The sequence below is a fragment of the Antechinus flavipes genome, chromosome 6, assembly GCF_016432865.1.
Source record: "Antechinus flavipes isolate AdamAnt ecotype Samford, QLD, Australia chromosome 6, AdamAnt_v2, whole genome shotgun sequence".
Lineage (NCBI taxonomy): Eukaryota > Metazoa > Chordata > Mammalia > Dasyuromorphia > Dasyuridae > Antechinus > Antechinus flavipes.
In genome coordinates, this window is record NC_067403.1 from 254,877,648 (window position 1) to 254,895,229 (window position 17,582).

At 64.2% G+C, this 17,582-nt stretch overlaps 4 protein-coding genes and 1 long non-coding RNA gene across 8 annotated transcripts; 3 read left to right on the forward strand and 2 right to left on the reverse strand.

Annotated features, from left to right (window-relative positions):
- Window positions 1-19: 19 nt before the first annotated feature.
- Window positions 20-4,217, forward strand: VEGFB (vascular endothelial growth factor B). Its single transcript, XM_051965437.1, has 7 exons — window positions 20-280; window positions 1,350-1,392; window positions 1,602-1,798; window positions 2,111-2,184; window positions 2,458-2,490; window positions 2,785-2,925; window positions 3,801-4,217. The coding sequence occupies exons 1-7, from the start codon at window positions 35-37 to the stop codon at window positions 3,820-3,822; spliced, it is 756 nt and encodes a 251-aa protein (XP_051821397.1). The 5' UTR covers window positions 20-34; the 3' UTR covers window positions 3,823-4,217.
- Window positions 4,218-5,671: 1,454 nt separating this feature from the next.
- On the forward strand, window positions 5,672-8,365 carry FKBP2 (FKBP prolyl isomerase 2). 2 transcript variants are annotated; one of them, XM_051965450.1, is made up of 6 exons: window positions 5,672-5,821; window positions 7,041-7,206; window positions 7,326-7,438; window positions 7,516-7,562; window positions 8,068-8,103; window positions 8,196-8,365. In XM_051965450.1, the coding sequence occupies exons 1-6, from the start codon at window positions 5,718-5,720 to the stop codon at window positions 8,255-8,257; spliced, it is 528 nt and encodes a 175-aa protein (XP_051821410.1). In that variant the 5' UTR covers window positions 5,672-5,717; the 3' UTR covers window positions 8,258-8,365. The 2 variants fall into 2 exon arrangements, with proteins under 2 accessions (XP_051821410.1, XP_051821411.1); XM_051965451.1 differs by lacking the exon at window positions 5,672-5,821 and adding an exon at window positions 6,746-6,837.
- On the forward strand, window positions 5,834-6,737 carry LOC127540656 (translation initiation factor IF-2). The gene has a single exon (XM_051965438.1). The coding sequence runs from the start codon at window positions 5,934-5,936 to the stop codon at window positions 6,684-6,686; it is 753 nt and encodes a 250-aa protein (XP_051821398.1). The 5' UTR covers window positions 5,834-5,933; the 3' UTR covers window positions 6,687-6,737.
- A 779-nt stretch (window positions 8,366-9,144) lies between the features above and the next one.
- On the reverse strand, window positions 9,145-11,719 carry PPP1R14B (protein phosphatase 1 regulatory inhibitor subunit 14B). Its single transcript, XM_051965452.1, has 4 exons — window positions 11,459-11,719; window positions 9,871-9,954; window positions 9,647-9,679; window positions 9,145-9,512 (listed from the first exon to the last, which is right to left on the reverse strand). Exons 1-4 carry the CDS (start codon window positions 11,702-11,704, stop codon window positions 9,444-9,446), a joined length of 432 nt encoding a protein of 143 aa, XP_051821412.1. The 5' UTR covers window positions 11,705-11,719; the 3' UTR covers window positions 9,145-9,443.
- Window positions 11,720-11,827: 108 nt separating this feature from the next.
- LOC127540661 (uncharacterized) lies at window positions 11,828-16,264 on the reverse strand. Of its 3 annotated transcripts, none has more exons than XR_007948255.1 (4): window positions 16,162-16,264; window positions 14,093-15,102; window positions 13,934-13,988; window positions 11,828-13,822 (listed from the first exon to the last, which is right to left on the reverse strand). It is a non-coding gene; the product is annotated as an uncharacterized LOC127540661 (long non-coding RNA). The 3 variants fall into 3 exon arrangements; XR_007948254.1 differs by having other exon boundaries at window positions 14,093-15,207; XR_007948256.1 differs by having other exon boundaries at window positions 11,835-13,822; window positions 14,935-15,207.
- Between the last annotated feature and the right edge of the window lie 1,318 nt (window positions 16,265-17,582).

The window sequence follows — 17,582 nt, forward strand, 5'->3', positions numbered from 1 at the left end:
GGTGGGGGTTGGGGGGAGCGCGTGTCTGGGTCACATGAGCCGCCCGGGCTCGGCCCCCCGCAGCCCCGGCCGCCCGTGTCCCCGCCGCCGCCACTGCCACCGCCTCGTCGGGCACCGCGCCGCCGCCTGCGCCCCGCGGCCCCGCCATGGGGCGCCCCTCGCGCCTGCCCCCGCCCCCGGGCTAGGACGATGCGGGAGCCCCGCGGGCACCATGAGCCCCCTCCTGCTGGCCGCCCTGCTGCTGCTGCTGCCGCCGCTGCCCCCCGGAGCCCCGGCGCAGGTAGGTGCGCCCGCGCCCCCGCTGCCCTCTTCCCAAGGTTGGCGGAAGGAAGTGGGGCCACGGCGCGGGCCGAGGGCCCCCGCGGGGTGGGCGCCGGCCCCGGGCTGCCCTGGGCAGCCGAACCAGCCTTCGGGCGTCCGGGACGGGGCCGAGGGCAGCGGCGGAGGGCAGGCGCCCCTGCCGGTCCGCGGGGCTTAGCTGGGGGGTGGGGGTGGGCGGGACCACGTCCTCCTCCCTTGCCAACCGTGCCCCTCCCTGCCCTGCCTGGCTGGACAAGTGTGGCCGGAGGGCACGGGGCGGCGGGAGAGCTCGCAGCCGTCAGTGCCTCCGCAAGAGCCGCCCGGGGGCCGAGCCTGGGGAGGTAGCGCCCTCGAGGATGGGGAGGGCGGCCATCGGGGCCGCCGCGGCGGGGAAGCTGGATTCGGAGCGGGGAGCTCAGTTCGCCCCATCTCGGCCCCTCCCGTAGCCCGGGCTGGGGCGGGGCGGGGGGAGAAATGAAACCGCTGGCTCCTCGCTAGCTACATGACCTTGGACTAGTCGGCTCCCTTTGAAAGCGCCAACCCTGGGAACCGCGGCCGTCAGACCTCGGTCCTGCCGCCGGTAGCTCCCCTGGGGGCCCTGTTGTCACTAGCTGGGTGAGTGTCCGGGCGGGGGCTTTCCCCCCTCTCATCGCTTCTCCCGAGCCTTACCCAGGACCTCGCTGTGGCAGCTCATTAACATGCCGGGAGGAGCCTGAATTTAGCCCCAGCCCCCGAGCTGCCCCATCCCCGCTCCCCTTCAGGTGTGGATCCCGAGAGCAGAACCGAAGGAGGGAACCTGGGATTTGACCCCAGGTCCGCAAATAAAGCAGCATCGGGATCCCCACCCAGAGAGAGCTCACGGGCGGAGCAGGGATTTCTTCTGAGGGGCCGGGAGAGGTGACAGTGGTCGGGTGGCCGGGGAAGGATTCGCAGAGAAAGGGCGAAGCTCCGGGGACGAGGAGCATCTCCTCAGGCATCAGCGGGCTCTGGTTCCGGATTATGCCCCCCCCATGTTCTAGTATGTAAGCGGTGTCCTGTTCCCCCTCCAGACTTCCAGCTCCCCCCCTGAGGGGCCCCATCACCAAGAGAAAGGTAAGGCCCCGAGCTCCGGAGGGATTCTGGGAGCAAAACCCCAAACAGATGGCAGCCGCAGGAGTCCAGTGGCGGAGCTCCACAAGGGTGGGCTGGGGCTGAGCTCACTGCATCCCTTGGGGGTGTCGGGGTGCGGAGGGGGGCGGGGCGGGGCCTGGGAGGATGAAGAGCCGGGCGCTCGGGCAGATGGGCACTTGTCCTTTCGGCAGTGGTTCCTTGGCTGGAGGTGTTCAGCCGAGCCTCCTGCCAGCCCAGGGAGGTGCTGGTGCCCTTGAGCCTGGAGTTCCCCGGGGAGGTCGCCCACCAGCTGGTCCCTAGCTGCGTGCCCCTGCAGCGCTGCGGAGGCTGCTGCTCTGACGAGGCTTTCGAATGTGTGCCTACTGGCCAGCGCCACGTCCGGATGCAGGTACCGGGGTGGGGAGGGGGCCGCGGGGCCTGCCGGGAAAGCAGCCGGAAGCTGAACGGGCACCGGGGCCCGACGGGATTCTGCCACCTGGAGCCTCCCCGAGGCTCACCAGCAAAGGGGGGGGGGGGAATCCCACTTGTGTGACCTCGGCCGGGCCCCCTGGGCTCATTGTCCTCGTCTGGGTCTTGGTTTCCTCGACCCTAACGTGACTGGAGATCCCTCCCAAATCTAAAAGCCCCAGGCTTGGGCCCCCCTCCCCCCACTTCCCCCCACAGTTCTCTCTCTCTCTCCCACCCTTCGCTCTGAGGACAGATCCTGATGATCAGATACCTGAGCAGTCACCTGGGGGAGATGTCCTTCGTGGAGCACAGCCAGTGTGAATGCAGGTAGAGGGGCCGTGGAGGGGCCGGGGAGAGAGGGGCAAAAACCAGACAGAGCGGGAGAAGCCCGGGCCTCCGGGAGCACAGCTGCACTTGGAGTGGCCACTCTGGGTTCCGTCCTTCGGAGCCGTCACCCTGCCGGACTCGGTTCTGAGAAAGTTTGTTTACATAATCAAAAGCCTTGTCCCCTTTTAATTTAAATTTAAATCAAGGGGGCTGTGAGAGGCCTGAAATCTGACTGGCCAGGGCCCCCATCCTCTCTCCCTTTTTGCTTTTCAGACCCAAAAAGGACATTTTGGTGAAACCAGTCAGGTGAGCTCACGGCTGGCTTTCCCCACTTTGGGCGCTAGCTCCAGAACCTGGCCCTCGAGGGGTACAGTGCGGGCCAGATACCTGGGCCCCATGAGACACCATGGGTCAGAAGCTGCCCCTGCACCGTCCTCGGGCCCCTCGGGATCTCCTCCTACTGTCCTTGCCTCAGGACTTGGGATGTCTGGCGGGGTCTCGGCCTGCCCCTCCTGCCCCTCCTGCCCCTCCTCCTCCTTGTCCCCAGCTCCCGCCGATCCTCAGCTTCAGACTGGTCACACGAGCGCTCCCTTTTTCCAGTGTCAGCTCCAGGCCCCAGTGCCCCAGATGTGCCCAGAGACGGCAGCGCCCCGATCCTCGAACCTGCACCTGTCGCTGCAGACGCCGCAGCTTATTGCGTTGCCAAGGGCGGGGCCTAGAGTTCAACCCAGACACCTGCAGGTGAGTAGAGGCAGACCAGGTCAGAGCTGGAAGGGGGGAGAAGGAGGAGGAGGAGGAGGAGGAGGAAGAGGAAGAGGAGGAGGAGGAGGAGGAGGAGGGAGGGACAAAACTGGCCAAGAAGGTGCAGGAGCAGGAGGAGCAGGCAACACCCTATACCCACAAACTCCACGTGGGTCCATAAGTCAGAGAAGCAGGGGCAGAAATTAAGGAGCCAGCCACCCTGAAGTTGGTGAGCTGGAGTTCAAAGGATTTAGAGCAACAGGAGACCTTGGGGTTCATCTCCTGCAACCCCCGAGGATCTGAGAGGCAGTTATTGTGCGGCAGCAACTGGCCATGTGGAGCGGCCAGGCTGGGGTCATTGTCAACGGCCAAGGGCACTGACATGAGAAGAGCTCAGGAGAAGGCTGAGGGCCTGGGTCTCACAGGGGAAATGAGAGTTAGAGGAGCTCTCCACAGTCCCTCCCAGCTCTGCCATTCCATATCCTAAGGACCCTCCCATTCTGTGTTCCAAGAGTCCTCCCGTTCTGTTTTGAGTCCTCTCGTGTGTTCTCAGTCCTCCTTTTGTATGTTCTAAGGGCCCTCCCATTCCATGTTCCGAGTCCTCTCAATCCATGTTTTAAGGACCCTCCCATTCTGTGTTCTAAGGGCCCTCCCTAACATAATTGCTTCTTTCACCCTCATCCGACTCTTCCAAGACCTTGGTCTAAGGAGCATTTATTAGGCCCTTTCTGGATTTGGAGGAACACACATAAAGACAAAACGATGTGGGTTTAGCCTCTGCTGAGGCTTTTGGAAGCTGGGCTCCTTCAGGCTTTCTCTGGGGGGGAGGATGCCGTGGTTCAGGGGTCTGAGCTTGACCTTCTTCATGTCCTCAGGTGCAAGAAGCTGCGAAGGTGACACAACCCTTCCTGGATTCTGAGGGGACATCCCTTTTTGACCCCACCCTGGGATGGGGGAGCCCCGTTGGGTCGACACACCAGTGGCTCCCGCTGGGGAAGAAGCAGCTGCTACACGGGAAGCCCAGACCCTTGGAGTGACCCTGAGCTGCTATGCTTGAAGGGGAGGGGCGGGCAGGGGAGGCCACTGGTTTGGGGCAGAAGAGAATGGACCCTTCTTTACTGAATGTCCCCCCTCACCCAGAGAAACACCTCGTCCCTTATTGCTCCCCATCTTCCCCTGACGATTGACAATGGGATGAACAAAGGTGGGAGGACCCAGAGCCTCCAAGAATGTTCTTGGCTTTGGTACACGGACTGTGTGACCCCCCAAACCTCATAAAAGTGATGAAAAGAGCCGACTTCTAAACTGTGCAGACTCATCACAAAACTAGGCCAACCCTAAGCCGCCCTGGGTGCACGGTGGGAGAGCTGCAGTGGGGGGCCAGCGGGGGAGGGGGAGAGAGGACGCCCTGGAAGCTCCGTCCCGTCTCAGATTCTGGTGCCAAGGTGGCCCCGGGCACAGCGGGCTTCGGGAGATTTGTTATCCAACTCATGGCACACCTGACCCCAAACCAACAGGCCCCAAACTTCACACCCATCTGGAGCCCAGGCCCCAGCGGGGAAAAGGCACCCGGAGACCCCACTTCAGAGAATGAGAGCCCAGTGTTCACCCCCAGTTGCCAGGGGAGGAGGGATGGCGTTCCTCATGCCCACAGGAAGGAGGGGGGATTTGACCTTCAGCCATTTGATCAGGAGGAAGATGAAGCAGGACCCCAGATCCTGGGGCTGGGACCCTTCCCCTCCCCCTGCCAGCTTGTAGGTATCCAGGGGCTTCTTGCTGACTAGTCCTGGCTCCTGCAACCTTGCTATTCTGAGATGCCCCCAGCCCCAGCTCCCCCTCCTCACAGCTGATTCCCTCCTGGCCACCCCCCATGTACCCCCTGCTGTCATCCAGAAGGGGATAGGTCACTCTGGATTTCTAAGACCCTTTCCAGGCAAGCATAGCAGTTGAATCCCTCTAGAATCAGGGGAAGGGCCCAGGGGGATCTCCAGAGCACCAGACCTGGGGGGTGGGGGGTGACCTCGGGCAGGCTCATCTTGAGCCCACTCCCATTTCCTGCTCTGGGCTGGCGGGGAGTAATCTGAAACCCTTCCATTTTATTCTCCAACAGGAAGAGGAGCCCAGGGTTATTTCCACCGGGGGAGAGGGGGCAGCCAGGTTCCTTCTGGGAGAGGTGGAGCTGGACCTCTAGGGGAAAGGCCCTTTTAACGGGACGGTCAAGCAGGGAAGGAACACCCTTAGTCCTGCAGGATGGGGCAAGGGTTGTTATTCAGGAAGGGAGGGGCGGCTACAGGAGCTCCCCGCACATGCACCAAAGCCGGGCTACGGGGAGAAATTGAGGCACGGAAGAGCAGGGGTCACTCAAGGTCACATGGTTCTTAAGGCCTGGCTACAATTCAGGGGCTCCCCTCCTGCACGGGGTCGGGAGGATCCGCAACAGGGCTCCGGCTGAGAAGCCTGAGACCTGGAGCTTGGGGGAAACTGAGTCAGGGTCCGCCAGGAGTGAGGGAGGACTGGGGGTAAAATGGCGCCACAGTCCTAGAGGAGGCGGGAGCCAGCGCGACCCGCACTGCGCTCGGCCGGAAGTAGAGGTGGCCGGGTCGGAAGTCGCCCTTAACCCTAAGACCGGGAAGCCGGCGTTCAGCTAGGGGCGTCCGGGAGAAGAGCGAGCCAAGAAGGGGAAGTGACATCACCTCCTGCACGAGTCCAGCGGGTCTCTCGACCAGACCGACCCCCGCAGCCTCACGTGACTAGGGCGGTTCTAGGGGCGGAGTCCCGAGGTTCCCTGACCAATGACAGAGGGCGGCGTGGCCCCGACCGAGGCGTGGTGGCGGCGCGTGCGCAGTGGTGGCGGCGGCGGCGGCGCTGATCAGGACTCCGGGGGCGCGGTGAGGAGGTGAGCGGGGGGCCGCAGCCCGGGGCGGGGACGGGGCCGGGGCCGGGGCCCGGGGGTTCGCCGAGGGGCAGGGTAGCAGGGAGAAGGACCCGGGGATATTGCCGGCGGGGTGATGCCGCAGGGGGCGGAGTCGTATTCAGCAGGGGGCGGGGCCCCAAGCCAAGGGGCGGGGGCTGATCAAGGAGAAGGTGGGGCCCCGAGTCGGGAGCCGAGTCCCGGGCTAACGGACCTTGGAGCTCCGGGGGCGGAGCCGGGACCCGCAGTGGGCGGGTCCGTGAGCGAGGGCGGGACCCTGGCCCTGGGGGCGGGGCTGGCCCCGCGGAAGCACGCAGCTATTGGCCAGGGGGCGGACCCCAGGGCGGAGGTGGGCGGAGCATCGGGCCCCGGGGCTGAGCCTCTGAAGGGCGGGGCCCAAGCACCCCGGCCCTCTGCGGGCAAGGGGGAGAGCCCTGGGCTGGGGAGCCGAGGAGGCCTCCGGGGAGGGCGAGCCTGGGGTCGAGGTCGGCCCCGGACCCCCCCAGGAGAAGTGGTGTGGGTAGAAAGGGAGCAGCGGGCGCCAGACCCGGGCCCCGTGTGGGTGCCCCGCAGACCTCCACGGGCTCAGAGCTGGGGGGGTGCCCCCGGGGGAGGGGGGGGTCAGGCCTGGGGGGTCACCTCCACGGACAGGGGCTCCCCAGAGCCCACGGGAGACGTGTGGGTCCCCAGGGGGCGCCCCCCATCCGTTGGCGAGGTGTGGGTGTGCTGGGCTGGAGGGGCCTGGGTGTGGCGCGAGTGGGGGGTGCCCGTGGGGCCCGCAGGGGGGCAGCCGGAGAGGGTCTGGACCTTGCGGAAAGGGGAGGCCACCAAGGGCGCAGGAGGAAACTGAAGGGCGGGGGATCAGGGCAGGGAATGAGCGGGACTGGGGGGTGGGATCCGTGTCGACAGCTTTGGGGCAGGACCCCCGGCTGCTGTGTCTTCCCCTCGTCCCCTCCCCCCGCTGCTGGGCTCAAAGGTCAAGCCCCCTTTCCGCTGGACAGGTAAGTGTGGCTGCCGAGGTCTGCTGGGGAGTGGGGCGGGGGCCCTGAGGGATAACTCACTGAGGGGGGTGGGCACAACTGCTGGCAGTGACCCCAAAACAGACGAGGGCGGGGGCACCTGGCTGGGATGGGGGGCTTTGGGGGTGCAGCCACCCAGCTCCCAGTGACCGTCTCGTCGGCCCTCCCCTGCTTTGTGCCCACAGGGTCATGCAGCTGAGCTGGCTTCTGGTCTTCCTGTCCCTCTGCCTGGGTGTCCTGCCCACCAGGGCAGGGGAGGGGAAGCGAAAGCTGCAGATTGGAGTCAAAAAACGGGTGGACCATTGCCCGCTCAAGTCCCGCAAGGGGGACGTGCTCCACATCCACTACACTGTGAGCGGGGGGCGGGGTTCCTCCTGGAGGGCTGCGGGCAGGACCCCAGGGCTGGGGGGGGGGGGCCCTGCGCCCCGGTCCTCTGCCTGCCTGCGACCTCACCCCCTCTCCCTCCGCAGGGGAGGCTGGAGGATGGCACCGAGTTTGACAGCAGCCTCCATCGAGACCAGCCTTTTGTCTTCTCCTTGGGGACAGGCCAGGTCATCAAGGGCTGGGACCAGGGGCTCCTCGGGTAAGTGGGAGGGGGCCGGGAGGCGGGGGCCGGCTCGGCGCTCCGCTGCTGTGGCTGCAGGGCTGTTCTCCTTGCAGGATGTGTGAGGGGGAGAAGCGGAAGCTGGTGATCCCCTCAGAGCTGGGTAAGAGCCCGGGGCTTTGGGGTGGGGGCGCTGCACCGCACTGCCAGGAAGCAGCTTGTCGCGGGGCCGGGTGTCCCCCTCCCCGCCCCCAGAGGAGGCGGCTCTGTCCTGCTGCTCAGGACCTGGCGCTGCCCGCCCTTGACGTCCCCATCACGACCTGAGGGGTCTTCCAGGGGCTCTTGCCTTCTCCCCCACTTCCCGGGGCTTCTGGGAGAGCTGTCTCTAACAGCCCGAGCTCTTGCCTCTGCCCCTCCTGGAATTCTAAAGAGGGCTGGCACATGAAAGCCATCGCCGGCTCCCTCGGGAGAGAGGCTGAAGGGCCCGGGAGGTGGGGGGCCTCCCCCGTCCAAGGCTGTCCCTGTGCCCCGGGGGCCCTGGGAGCTTTGCCCATCTGCTTCTGCTTTAGGGTCTGGGAGAGGAGGCACCTAAATGGGCGTCCCCCAGGGCGGGGGAAGGGGAAGGTGTGGGCCAGACGCCTCCTTCACGTACCTACTTCTCCCCACAGGATATGGGGATCGAGGGGCTCCCCCGAAGATTCCAGGTAATTGGACCTTGTTCCCCGCTCCCCCCGGGCTGGAGGAAGGCTGGCCTCTGCCCTCCGCCATGCTCTGAAGCCTCCTTCCCTCCCCCCAGGTAGAGCCACATTGGTGTTTGAGGTGGAGCTGCTGAAGATCGAGCGGAGACCCGAACTCTAGCAGAGGGGCCGGGGAGGGGGAGGGGAGGGGGGTGGGGGGAGTCAGGAAGTCCTTCTCTCAGGGGACCATTCTTTGTTTAAAAAAAGTGAAATAAAAAAAAGCCAAAGGGAGCGTGTGTGTGTGTGGCCCTTGTGCAGAGGCGGGCAGAGCCGGAGCGGGGCAGGCTGGGCTGATAAGCATGTGGGCCCGCCTCTGGGCCCACTCGGCTGCGCCCACTCTGGGCCCTGCCCGCTTGGCTGCGCCCCACCCCACTCTGGGCAGCCCTTCCCTAGCTGGGTGGCCTTATTTCAGCTGGGAAGCCGGCCTCAAAAACCTCAGCAGGCCTGCCCACGGGCTGGAGCAGAACCCAGGAATCCCAGCCTCCTTTCCTAGCTTGTAGTGCCATGTTGTGCCACACGGGGGCACAGGAAACCCGGCTTTCCCGGAGAACTTGGGCAGAGTGAAGGGGCTGGGCCCGGTGGGATGGGCAAGGGAGCAGAAGCCAGTTCTGGGGCAAGCCAAGAAAAGCAGGGGAAGGCCCGGTTGATTCCTGTGCCCTCGGTGGGTGGCAGGAGTTGGCATGGTGCCCGTGTGGCTGAGCCCAGGCCGGAAGCCCGGGCCGGAAAGGGGGCACATGCCTTCCAGCTGACATCAGCAGCGCCAGCCACCCCGCCCGCCTCCCCAGCCCCAGCCTCCCCAGCCACTTCTGTCTCCAGTCTGGGGATGGAGCTCTGGGTTGTCGCCACAGCAACAGGGCCTTGGAGGAAGGCTTGCTGGAGCCTCCTGGGGTCCAGCGGGCACAAGGACCCCTCAGGCTCCGGGCAGCGTTCTGTGGGCGCCCGCCCCTCACCCCCAGCAGGCAGGAGACGCCGGCTCCCACCCCCCAAGCACACAGACCAGGCTCAACGTGCACAAAAGGCAGGTCCTGGCTTTATTCAAGGGCCTGTGCGGCCATCGATATAAAAACACAAAAAGTCCCTCAGCTTAATAACAATAAAAAAACCCCAAACGGAAACTCAGGGGGGCAGGGAGAGGCCCCGAAGAGGAGCTCGAGGGGCCCTCTGGGGGGCACCAGGCCCAGACAGCAGGGCCCCCCCCTCAAGTATTGCTGTTGCTACGAGGTCTGGGGAAGTAGGGGTGGGCAGCGATTGTCCTGGTGGGTGGCCCCCGCCTCGCCCCAGTCAAGGGTCGGGTGGGGGGCGGGGCCTCACTTCTTCTGGGGTGTGCTCAGCTTTTGCATCCCTCGGATCTTGTCTAGCAGGTCAGAGATGAAGGCCTGGAGGGAGAGAAGCCGAGTTGGGGCGGAGAGGGGGCCGCGGGACCCAGGCAGGACGCCTGGGTCCCCAGAGCCCCTTGGATGGGGGGAGCGGCTTGTGGATGGGGACCCCCCCCCCACCCACAGGCTCTTACCTCGGTGGGTTTGTAACAGTCAACCAACAGCTCCTGAGGGAAAGAGAGGCACACAGTGAAGCCCTCGTGGACCCCCCGCCCCAGCCCAACCCGGCTCCAGAGCTGCCCCGAGCTCAGGGCGACCCCACGGGCAAGCCCTGAACGTGCAGCTGAAGCCCAAGGCCCGCGCCCAGGAAGGGCCGGGGGCTCGGGCTCTCTTCCCGCCCCTTCCCCACCTTCCCCACCTTGACTCGGGCAGCCCGGGTGCTGTCAGTCTCCATGTCCAAAAGCTCATCCACGTCAATCTCCAGCTCAGGGATTTCTTCTTCCTGGGAGACAGAAGGGGCCGAGTTGGGGCACAGAGGGGGAGAGCCCGGGCTCCCCTGCCCTACCCTCAAGCACCCGCTTCCCTCCTCGAGCTCTTTTGGAAGGTAGAGGGTGGCAGCTGCAGGGATAAAGAAACGGGGCCAACAGCAGAGGCTGAAGGGGAGACAAGTTGCCAGAGAAGAATCAAGGCAGCCTCCTGCCAGCGGGCACAATGGGGCCAAAGGAGGAAGGGTGCCAGACGGCTACTGCCCGGGGAGCCCCAAAGTGAGGGCGCTCGGAGAAGGCAGACGGGGGCAGGGCGGGCAGAAAGAAGCTGGGTCCCTCCTGGCAAGGGCACTCTCCCTTCGGGCACAGGTGGTGCCAGCTGCCTCTGTTCATCGGCTCCTGCCCCCTCCCCTCATCCCCCCAAACACCTGCCATGAACTTCCTGCCCAGCAAGGGGGAGGGGGGCTCCGCCACATCCCAGCCCCCTCCCTGGGAAGCGGCAGCTGGAGGGGGGAGAGAGGAGAGGAAGTGAGGATTGGGAGGGGTCGGAGGTCAGAGCTGAGAAGCCCGGGACCCTTGGAAACAGGAACAATGGCGGGCTCTGGGCGAGGGGGAGGGAGCCCCCAGGCGCTGCCAGCCGCCCCTTCCAGAAGCAGCTGCATTCCAGGGCAGGGCCCCGGCCTCCTCCACCCCACCGCACCCTTGGGTCCCTGACTCATCCCATGAGCAAGCCCGGTGTCGGGGCAGGAGAGGGCGGGAAGAGCCCCGGCGGGCAGACAATGGGTGCCTCCCCGCACCCCCTCCCCAACCAGGGCCCGTCCTTGCGGGCCCTTCCCAGCTCTCGGAGACCTCGCATGGGGGCGCCAAACAACGGCCGAACCCCTTCTTCCTAATCTCGGGAGCCGGGGGGCTCAAGCCCACGGGAGTGGGAAGCCGGTACACCACGAGGGCAAGGGGAGGGGCCGGCTCTCCCCAAGTGGGGTGCGAGGAGTTCCCGGCCAGGTGGGGGGCTGGGGGAGGACACGGGAGGGAAGAGAAGAAAGGAGGAGTGGGGGTGGGGAGCGTTCGTGGCTGGCCGGGGGCCGGGGGTGCTCGGGACGCTAGGGGACAGAGGCCGGTGGGAGGACCAGGCTGGCGCGGGGCGGGGTGGGCTGGGTCTCAGACCCACTCGAGAAGGGGTGGGGAGCCAGGGTCCCAGACCAGGGTGGGGGGGAAAGGGAGTGGGGAAGCAGAGTCCCAGACTAGGGGGAGGAGGGGAGCCAGCACTGTCCCAAACCAGCCGAGGGGGGAAGGAGGGGGAGTGAGACCAGGGTTCCAGATGGGGGGGAAGTGGGGGGAAGCGGGGCCAGGTCCCGGATCGGGATGGGAGTTGGTACCAGAGTCCCAGATCATCATGGGGGTTGGAGGGGCAGAGTCTTAGACAGAGCAGGGGAAAGGGTGCCAGAGGGGGCAGGGGGACAGGGTGCCAGAGTGAGGTGGGGGGTGGGGGTGGGGGTGGGCGGGGTCCCGGCCCCCGCTCACCTGGCAGTCGTACAAGCCGGTGAGCTGCTCCAGGATCCACTCCTCCAGGTTGAGCCGCTTCCGCAGCTCCTTGCGGTCATACTTGACCGTGACCTTGCCCTGGCGCCGCACCGGGCCCTCGTCCTCCGCCCCGGCCGGACCCTCGCCAGCCGCGCCCGGGGGGCTCTGGAAGTAGACGCGGGGGCCGGGGCCGGCCCCCCCGGGGGCCGCCACCGCCGCGCCGCCCGCCGGGCCGCTGTCCGCCATCCGCGGCCGGGCCGAGGCCGAGGACGCCGGGCCACGTGCACGCACGCGCGGGGCGCCCGCGGGCGGACGGACGGACGGACCGCCGGACGGCGCCAGGGGCCGCTGCCCCCCGCCGCGCTCCGCCGCGCCCCGCCCCGGCCCGCCCCGCCGCCGCCCTTTGTCCCCGCCGCGCGAGCCGGAGCCGCCGCCGGAGCCTCCGGAGCCGCCGCCGCCGCCGCCGCCTCTGTGTCTCGCTGGCTCCCCCTTCCCCGACCACACCCCCTTAAAGGGCCCGCCTCGCTGCGGGCCGCCCCCTCCCCAGGCCGGGCCGGCCTCCGCGCTCGGACCCGGGCCCGCCCCCGGGCCTCCCCCCTCAGCCCGGGACCCCGGCGCCCCCGGCCTCAGACTGCGGGGAGTCCCCGATGGGGCGTGGCCTGGAAGAGGGGGTCGCTTGGGGTGGGGAAGGCTTTAGTGCCTCTGTTGCTTACTCCCCTGTCCCCGCACCGCGCTGCGGAGTTGAGAGACCACGGGGGGCGGGGGCGACCGGCACCGCTCAGGCCAGACTTGGGGGGGTCTGGGGGAAGGGGGCCCCCAAGATGGCTGCGCCCCGGGCAGTCTGGGCAATGTAGTTCCGAGGGTCTGGGCTGGGTCGCCCATCCCCCCACCGGACGCTCAGACCTTGCTCCCCCCTCCCCCACTAAGGGTCTCCTAGCTCCGGAAGAGCGCTGGGGAGTAGGGACGGGGGCCTGGGGCACACGCTCCGGCCTTCCCGGAGCCCTTCCCGCGGTGCATCGTGGTCCCCTCTGCCCGGGTCACCGAGCTCGGCCCCGTCCCCGGCCCAAAGAGCCCTGGGGCGGACCTGTCCCCGTTTGATGAAAAGGAGGGGCACGGGCCCGACCTCCGAACTAGCGGAGCGGGAAGGTGGCGCCCTGGCCGGACTCGGCTCGTTTCTGCAGAAACGGCTCCACTTCCGCTTGTTAGCCCCATCTGTGGCTGTTCGGTCCGCTCTGCGTGGCCGCATTTAGGGTTTTCTGGGCAGAGTCGCTGGAGGGCTCGGCCATTTCCTGCTCCAGCTCGTATTACAGAGGGGGAAAGTGAGGCCACCTGGGCCACCCACGTGGGGAGAGCTCCAGCCTGGATTCGAGCTCCTGGACACTGCGAGCCGGTGCTCCGCGCGCTGCGGCGCCCCCTAGCGGCCCCACTTCGCAGAAGACAAACTGAGGCAACCATAAGTGCAGTTCTGAGAACATTAGAACTCGGGTCTTGCCTCTTTCTGCGCACGACGCCACCTAGCGGCCTCAAGGTGAAGCGTCACAGGTCTCCCCTGTTGCTAGGAGATGGACTCTGAACCGTTCTCGGGTATTTGACAGTTGGGGAAACTGAGAGTCAAAAGAAGCCGACTCAGTGCTCCTTCACGTGGATCTGGGTCAGTGGGCTTGGGTCCAAATGGAAGTTGGGTGTGGGTTAGTGGGAGAAGGTGGGATTTGGGCGCCTGAGGACCCCAGCTCAGCCTGCTTCAGACCCATTTAGATGGGGGGAGGGGCTGAGATGCAGGGGGGAGGGGGGAGGGGCTGAGATGCAGGGGGGAGGGGGGGCACTGAGCCCATTTCTTCCTCTGGAGCCGCAGCAGTTAGCTGACCAAGGGGAGATGGCCGGAGCCCGAATGGCAGGGTGACGACTTAGGGGCCAAGTGTGCCCGAAGAGGCGGGATCCAGAAGGAAGTCACCCCTCATCAAGGGAGACAGGCCCGAGCTGAGGCAAGGCCCAGAGCCGGTCGGGGGGCCAGGAATCGGAGGAGAGGCCCACAGAAGCAGGGCTGGGCGAGCAGGAAGGAAACCAGAGGCGCAGCAGAAACGTCCGCACTCCGTCCCAGCTCCGCCGAGGGCGCGGGCCCAACGGGAAGACCCCCGGATTTAGGACCTCCAGTCAACGCAGCGCCCAACCCAGTGCTAGAGCACTCGATGAAAAGTGGTCTGCTCCAGGAGAGAGCTCGGGCCCCTCGCGCCACTTTTTCTTCGTTTTATTTTCCTTGTTTTTGTCCGTGGCTGATGTGGGAATATATTAGCATAATTGTATATTTGCAGTTTTCTGTTTCTTGCCATCTCCGTATGTGGGGGAAGGAAGAGAAAGAATTCAGAACTAAAATGAAATAAAATTGAATTTAAAAATCAATTGAGACTCTTTTTTAATGGTACAGGAGACAGATTGCTGGGGTAAAAAAAAAATCCAAATCTACTTTTGGATACTTACTAGCTATGTGACACTGGCCAGGTTGTTCCACCTCAGACTGCCTCAGTCTCCTCCTCTGTGAAATGGGGATCATTAATATTTGTGAAGCACCTGGCAGTAGTAGGCATTCTATCATATAAATCATATCAAACCATGATTAAGATTCCCTTCACTTCTGACCTGATGTGGGTCATTTCACTCCAAGAAGACAAAGACTTGTCCAAAGTCACGGGGAAAGTGGGGACTCTGAACTCAAGGCCCATCCTTTTCAAAGTCTGCCGGACCTGGTCTCATCTGAGGCTCCCGACCTCCCTCCGGCCCAGTGTCCCCGACTCCAGGCCTCCCTCCCCTTTCCGTAACTTCCCCAGCCTGGGGTGGGGGGGGGGGAGAGGGGGGCAAAGGACAAGATGAGGAGAGAAATGAGAACTAGCGCCCCCAGCCCATGTGGGCCTGGCCCTGCTGGGAGGCTGGTCCGGGTGGCTGCGGGATCAGTCTGAAGTCAGAGACGCTTCTAGGCGAAGGACAGAGACTGGAGGCCCAGTCCCGCTCCCTCTTTCATGGCGGCATCTCCAGTTGCTCGGTGGGCGCTCTGTTGCCCTTAAAAGCTGGTCTGTTGGACTGGTCAGTCACTGTGGGGGACTGGGAGGCTCCCTGGAGGAGGGGGACGGCGGTGGCCGTGAATGTTGCCCAGGAAGCCCTTTTCCGTCTGAGCTGGGGGCTCCGGCATGGCAGTCTGACCCCACGTCCCTCACAGCGGGTCTGTTCAAGACCCAGAGCAGAGGAAACGGGCAGCACCCCCGGGGCCAGCTTGGGTCACATCTCACCATATATTCCATGGCCTAGTATCAGAGCTGGGCGGGGGGGAGGCTTAGAACAGGAAGTGTCAGGGCTGGGAGGGGGCTTAGAACAGGGAGTGTCAGGACTAGGAAGGACCTTAAAACAGGGAATGTCAGGGCTGGGAGGGGGCTTAGAACAGGGAGTGTCAGGGCCGAAAGGGGCCTTAGCACTTACTATGACTTTACCTTAGAGAAGCTCTGTGAAGCTCTGACCCGAGGCCTGGGCCCAGCTCTCTCCTCTGCAGCGACCGCAGACAGGAAGTACTTCCTGGGCGGCTTGGGTGGGCAGTGGGCATTTGCAGACACGCCGCTGGCCCGGGGTCCACGGTCCTCCCCCCGCTTTTCTGTGGCTTCCTGAGGAAAGGGGCCAAGGGCCTGAAATCAGGGCTGTCGGGAGAATCCAGGCCAGATGGCTGCCGCCCCTACCTTTCTCTACCTGTTCTTTACAGAGCAGCATCCCTAGAGGGGGGAAGGGAGGCTCATCAGGCAGGACAGAAACATCCCTCAAGAACAGCCCGGTCCCTTTGCTCTAATTCTGAGCAAGCTCCTGCTTCCGATTTAATTCTGTCTCTGAGCGGGAGCCTCCGGGAGCCAGGCCCCGGGCGGCGGACGCCGTGCTCTGGTTTCCGCTCCGGGTACATCACAGACCCCGTTATAATCCAGCATTGGGTCTCTGGTTCCCAGGCAGGCCCTTCTGGGCCTTCGGCTCAAGCGTCTGTTAATTAAGCTGCCCTTGACCTCCTCAATCTGCCAAAACTGGGCCCTGGGGCCGAACTAACCCTACCCGGGTGATGTAAGCACGGGATACGTCCGCTGAGGCGGGAGCCGGCCCCCTCCCTGCAAGCCAGCGTTTTGGAGGGGCCGTGCGGGGTAGTAGCTAGAGCAGCATGGACTCTGTAGCCCGGATGAGAACCCTGGCTCTATAATGAGCTTCAGGATGGAGGGATTCTCTGGGCTTCCAGGGGTTCAGACTCAATAATCCCACTTTCACTCAAGAGAAAAAAGAGCCCCTGGTACTAAGCTCACCCCCACCCCCAGCGCAGCCCGGCCAGGCTCAGCTTTTAAGGAGTTTGGAGGCTGATGGGAACGCGGAGGGTAAACAAAAACTAAAGCGCCGTCCCTCCCCCCTCCCCCCTCCCCCCCACCCCCACCCCCACCCCGTTCGGATCCCAGAGCTTAGACTTTTCTGTCAACAGGAATTGCTCTTTTTCCCTCTTTGTTTTCCCTCTGCCCGGAGATCTCCAGGCTAGTTAATGTTCCAAGACATTGTGACCGCTGCCCAGGGGCCCAGCCTTTCAGCTCTGGCTCCAACTCTCCCCAGGAGGAGCGGGCTCCCGGGGTGCCCCTTGGATGAACCTCCTCCTTCCCTTCTACCCCCTTCCCCCCCCCCATCCCCCAACTGGCTCCTTTTACCTGTATCTAGCCCGGGGCATCTTCCAGGTCTGGACCATTCCAGGAACCAGGCAAGGAGGTCCAAGGTTTCCTGTATTCCCTGAAGAGGGCCAGCTTTCCCACATCCTGATTTCCCCACCCCCTTCCCGCCCCCCCTCCCCCTGCCCCTTTCCCACCCCCATCCTCATATTACCTAGCTAATGCTGCTTTCAGCTCGGCTGCCAGAGGCTCTGGGGAGGGTGGGGTGGGGTTAATCGAGGGTGGAGGCTGGAAGGCACCAGGCCTCTCCCTGCACCATTACCGAGACATCCCATTCCCATTACCGAGACATCCCATTCCCATTACCGAGACATCCCATTCCCATTACCGAGACGCCCATTCCCATTACCGGGGCTTGGAGAGTGTCCGGAGAGGAAAAAAGCCCTCTTCCAGGGAGCCCTCTGGGACCATTGCACCGGAGAATTAACACTCACTCTTCCATTGTCTGCTGAGGGCACTTTCCCAGGCGGGGCCTCCAGAAAATTCCCCCCTCCCCTCCCCAGCAGCTCCGAGTCTTCAGGAAGTCTGGAAGGAGGAGGGATGGCAGGGACTTGAAAGATGCGCATGAGGCAAATTAGGAAACTGAGGCAGATCGGCAAAGGGTCGGGCCCCAGGTCAGCCAAGCACATGTCCTAGGGCCTCCCAGAGGGGATGGTGAGGCTCATGGAGGCCCCTCCAGACGTCAGGAAAGGGCTCGGAGAGACCCAAGTGCCTTGGCCAAGGTATCTGGGGAGAGGGGCCAGAGGCAGCATCCTCGCCCCCTCCCTCGTCTCCCCCCACAGAATCTGCTTCTTCCACCCAGGGGGGCCTCTCGCTCTCCCCAAACTCTCATCTCTTCCCAGACTCTCCAGACTCTGCTTGGAACTCTGGGCTGGCTTTCCTGGGATCTAGATCTTAACTTCCTCTTCCCTCTTCTCTGTCTCTTCTCTCTAGCTCTGTCTCTCTCCCGTCTCTGCCCCTCTTCTCTTTAGTTCCCTCTCTCTCTTCTCTTTAGCTCTATTTCTCTTCCATCTCTGCCTGTCTCTTTAGCTCTCTTCTCTCTTGCTCTGTCTCTCTTTTTGTCTCTCGCAGCTCTGTATCTTTGTCTCTCTCCTCTCTAGCTCTGTCTCTCTTCCATCTCTCTTTTCTCTAGTTGCATCTCTTCCAGGTCTATCTCTCTTCTCTCTGTCTCTCTCTGTCTCTCTCCAGTTCTCTCTTTAGCTCTGTCTCTGCCTGTCCCATCTCTGCCCATCTCTGTATCTTTATCTCCTCTCTAGCTCTGTCTTCCATCTCTGCCTGTCTCTCCCTGACTCTCTTCTCTAGCTTTGTCTTTCTTCCATTTGTCTCTCTTCTGTTTAATTCTCTTCCCTTTTTACCTGCCTCTCTAGCTCTCTTCTCTAGCTGTCTCTCTTCATCTCTGTCTC

What these genes read in the sequence shown, in the direction of transcription:
- VEGFB (XM_051965437.1), top strand. Translation starts at nt 35, where the DNA reads ATGAGCCGCCCGGGCTCGGCCCCCCGCAGCCCCGGCCGCCCGTGTCCC. An exon ending in GCCCCATCACCAAGAGAAAG is followed by an intron (nt 1,393 to 1,601) that starts GTAAGGCCCCGA and finishes TCCTTTCGGCAG; the next exon opens with TGGTTCCTTGGCTGGAGGTG. An exon ending in CACAGCCAGTGTGAATGCAG is followed by an intron (nt 2,185 to 2,457) that starts GTAGAGGGGCCG and finishes TTTGCTTTTCAG; the next exon opens with ACCCAAAAAGGACATTTTGG.
- FKBP2 (XM_051965450.1), top strand. Translation starts at nt 5,718, where the DNA reads ATGACAGAGGGCGGCGTGGCCCCGACCGAGGCGTGGTGGCGGCGCGTG. An exon ending in TCCGGGGGCGCGGTGAGGAG is followed by an intron (nt 5,822 to 7,040) that starts GTGAGCGGGGGG and finishes TTGTGCCCACAG; the next exon opens with GGTCATGCAGCTGAGCTGGC. An exon ending in GGCTCCCCCGAAGATTCCAG is followed by an intron (nt 8,104 to 8,195) that starts GTAATTGGACCT and finishes CCCTCCCCCCAG; the next exon opens with GTAGAGCCACATTGGTGTTT.
- LOC127540656 (XM_051965438.1), top strand. Translation starts at nt 5,934, where the DNA reads ATGCCGCAGGGGGCGGAGTCGTATTCAGCAGGGGGCGGGGCCCCAAGC.
- PPP1R14B (XM_051965452.1), bottom strand. Translation starts at nt 11,704, where the DNA reads ATGGCGGACAGCGGCCCGGCGGGCGGCGCGGCGGTGGCGGCCCCCGGG. An exon ending in CCCGGGCTGCCCGAGTCAAG is followed by an intron (nt 9,680 to 9,870) that starts GTGGGGAAGGTG and finishes TCTTTCCCTCAG; the next exon opens with GAGCTGTTGGTTGACTGTTA. An exon ending in ACTGTTACAAACCCACCGAG is followed by an intron (nt 9,513 to 9,646) that starts GTAAGAGCCTGT and finishes CTCTCCCTCCAG; the next exon opens with GCCTTCATCTCTGACCTGCT.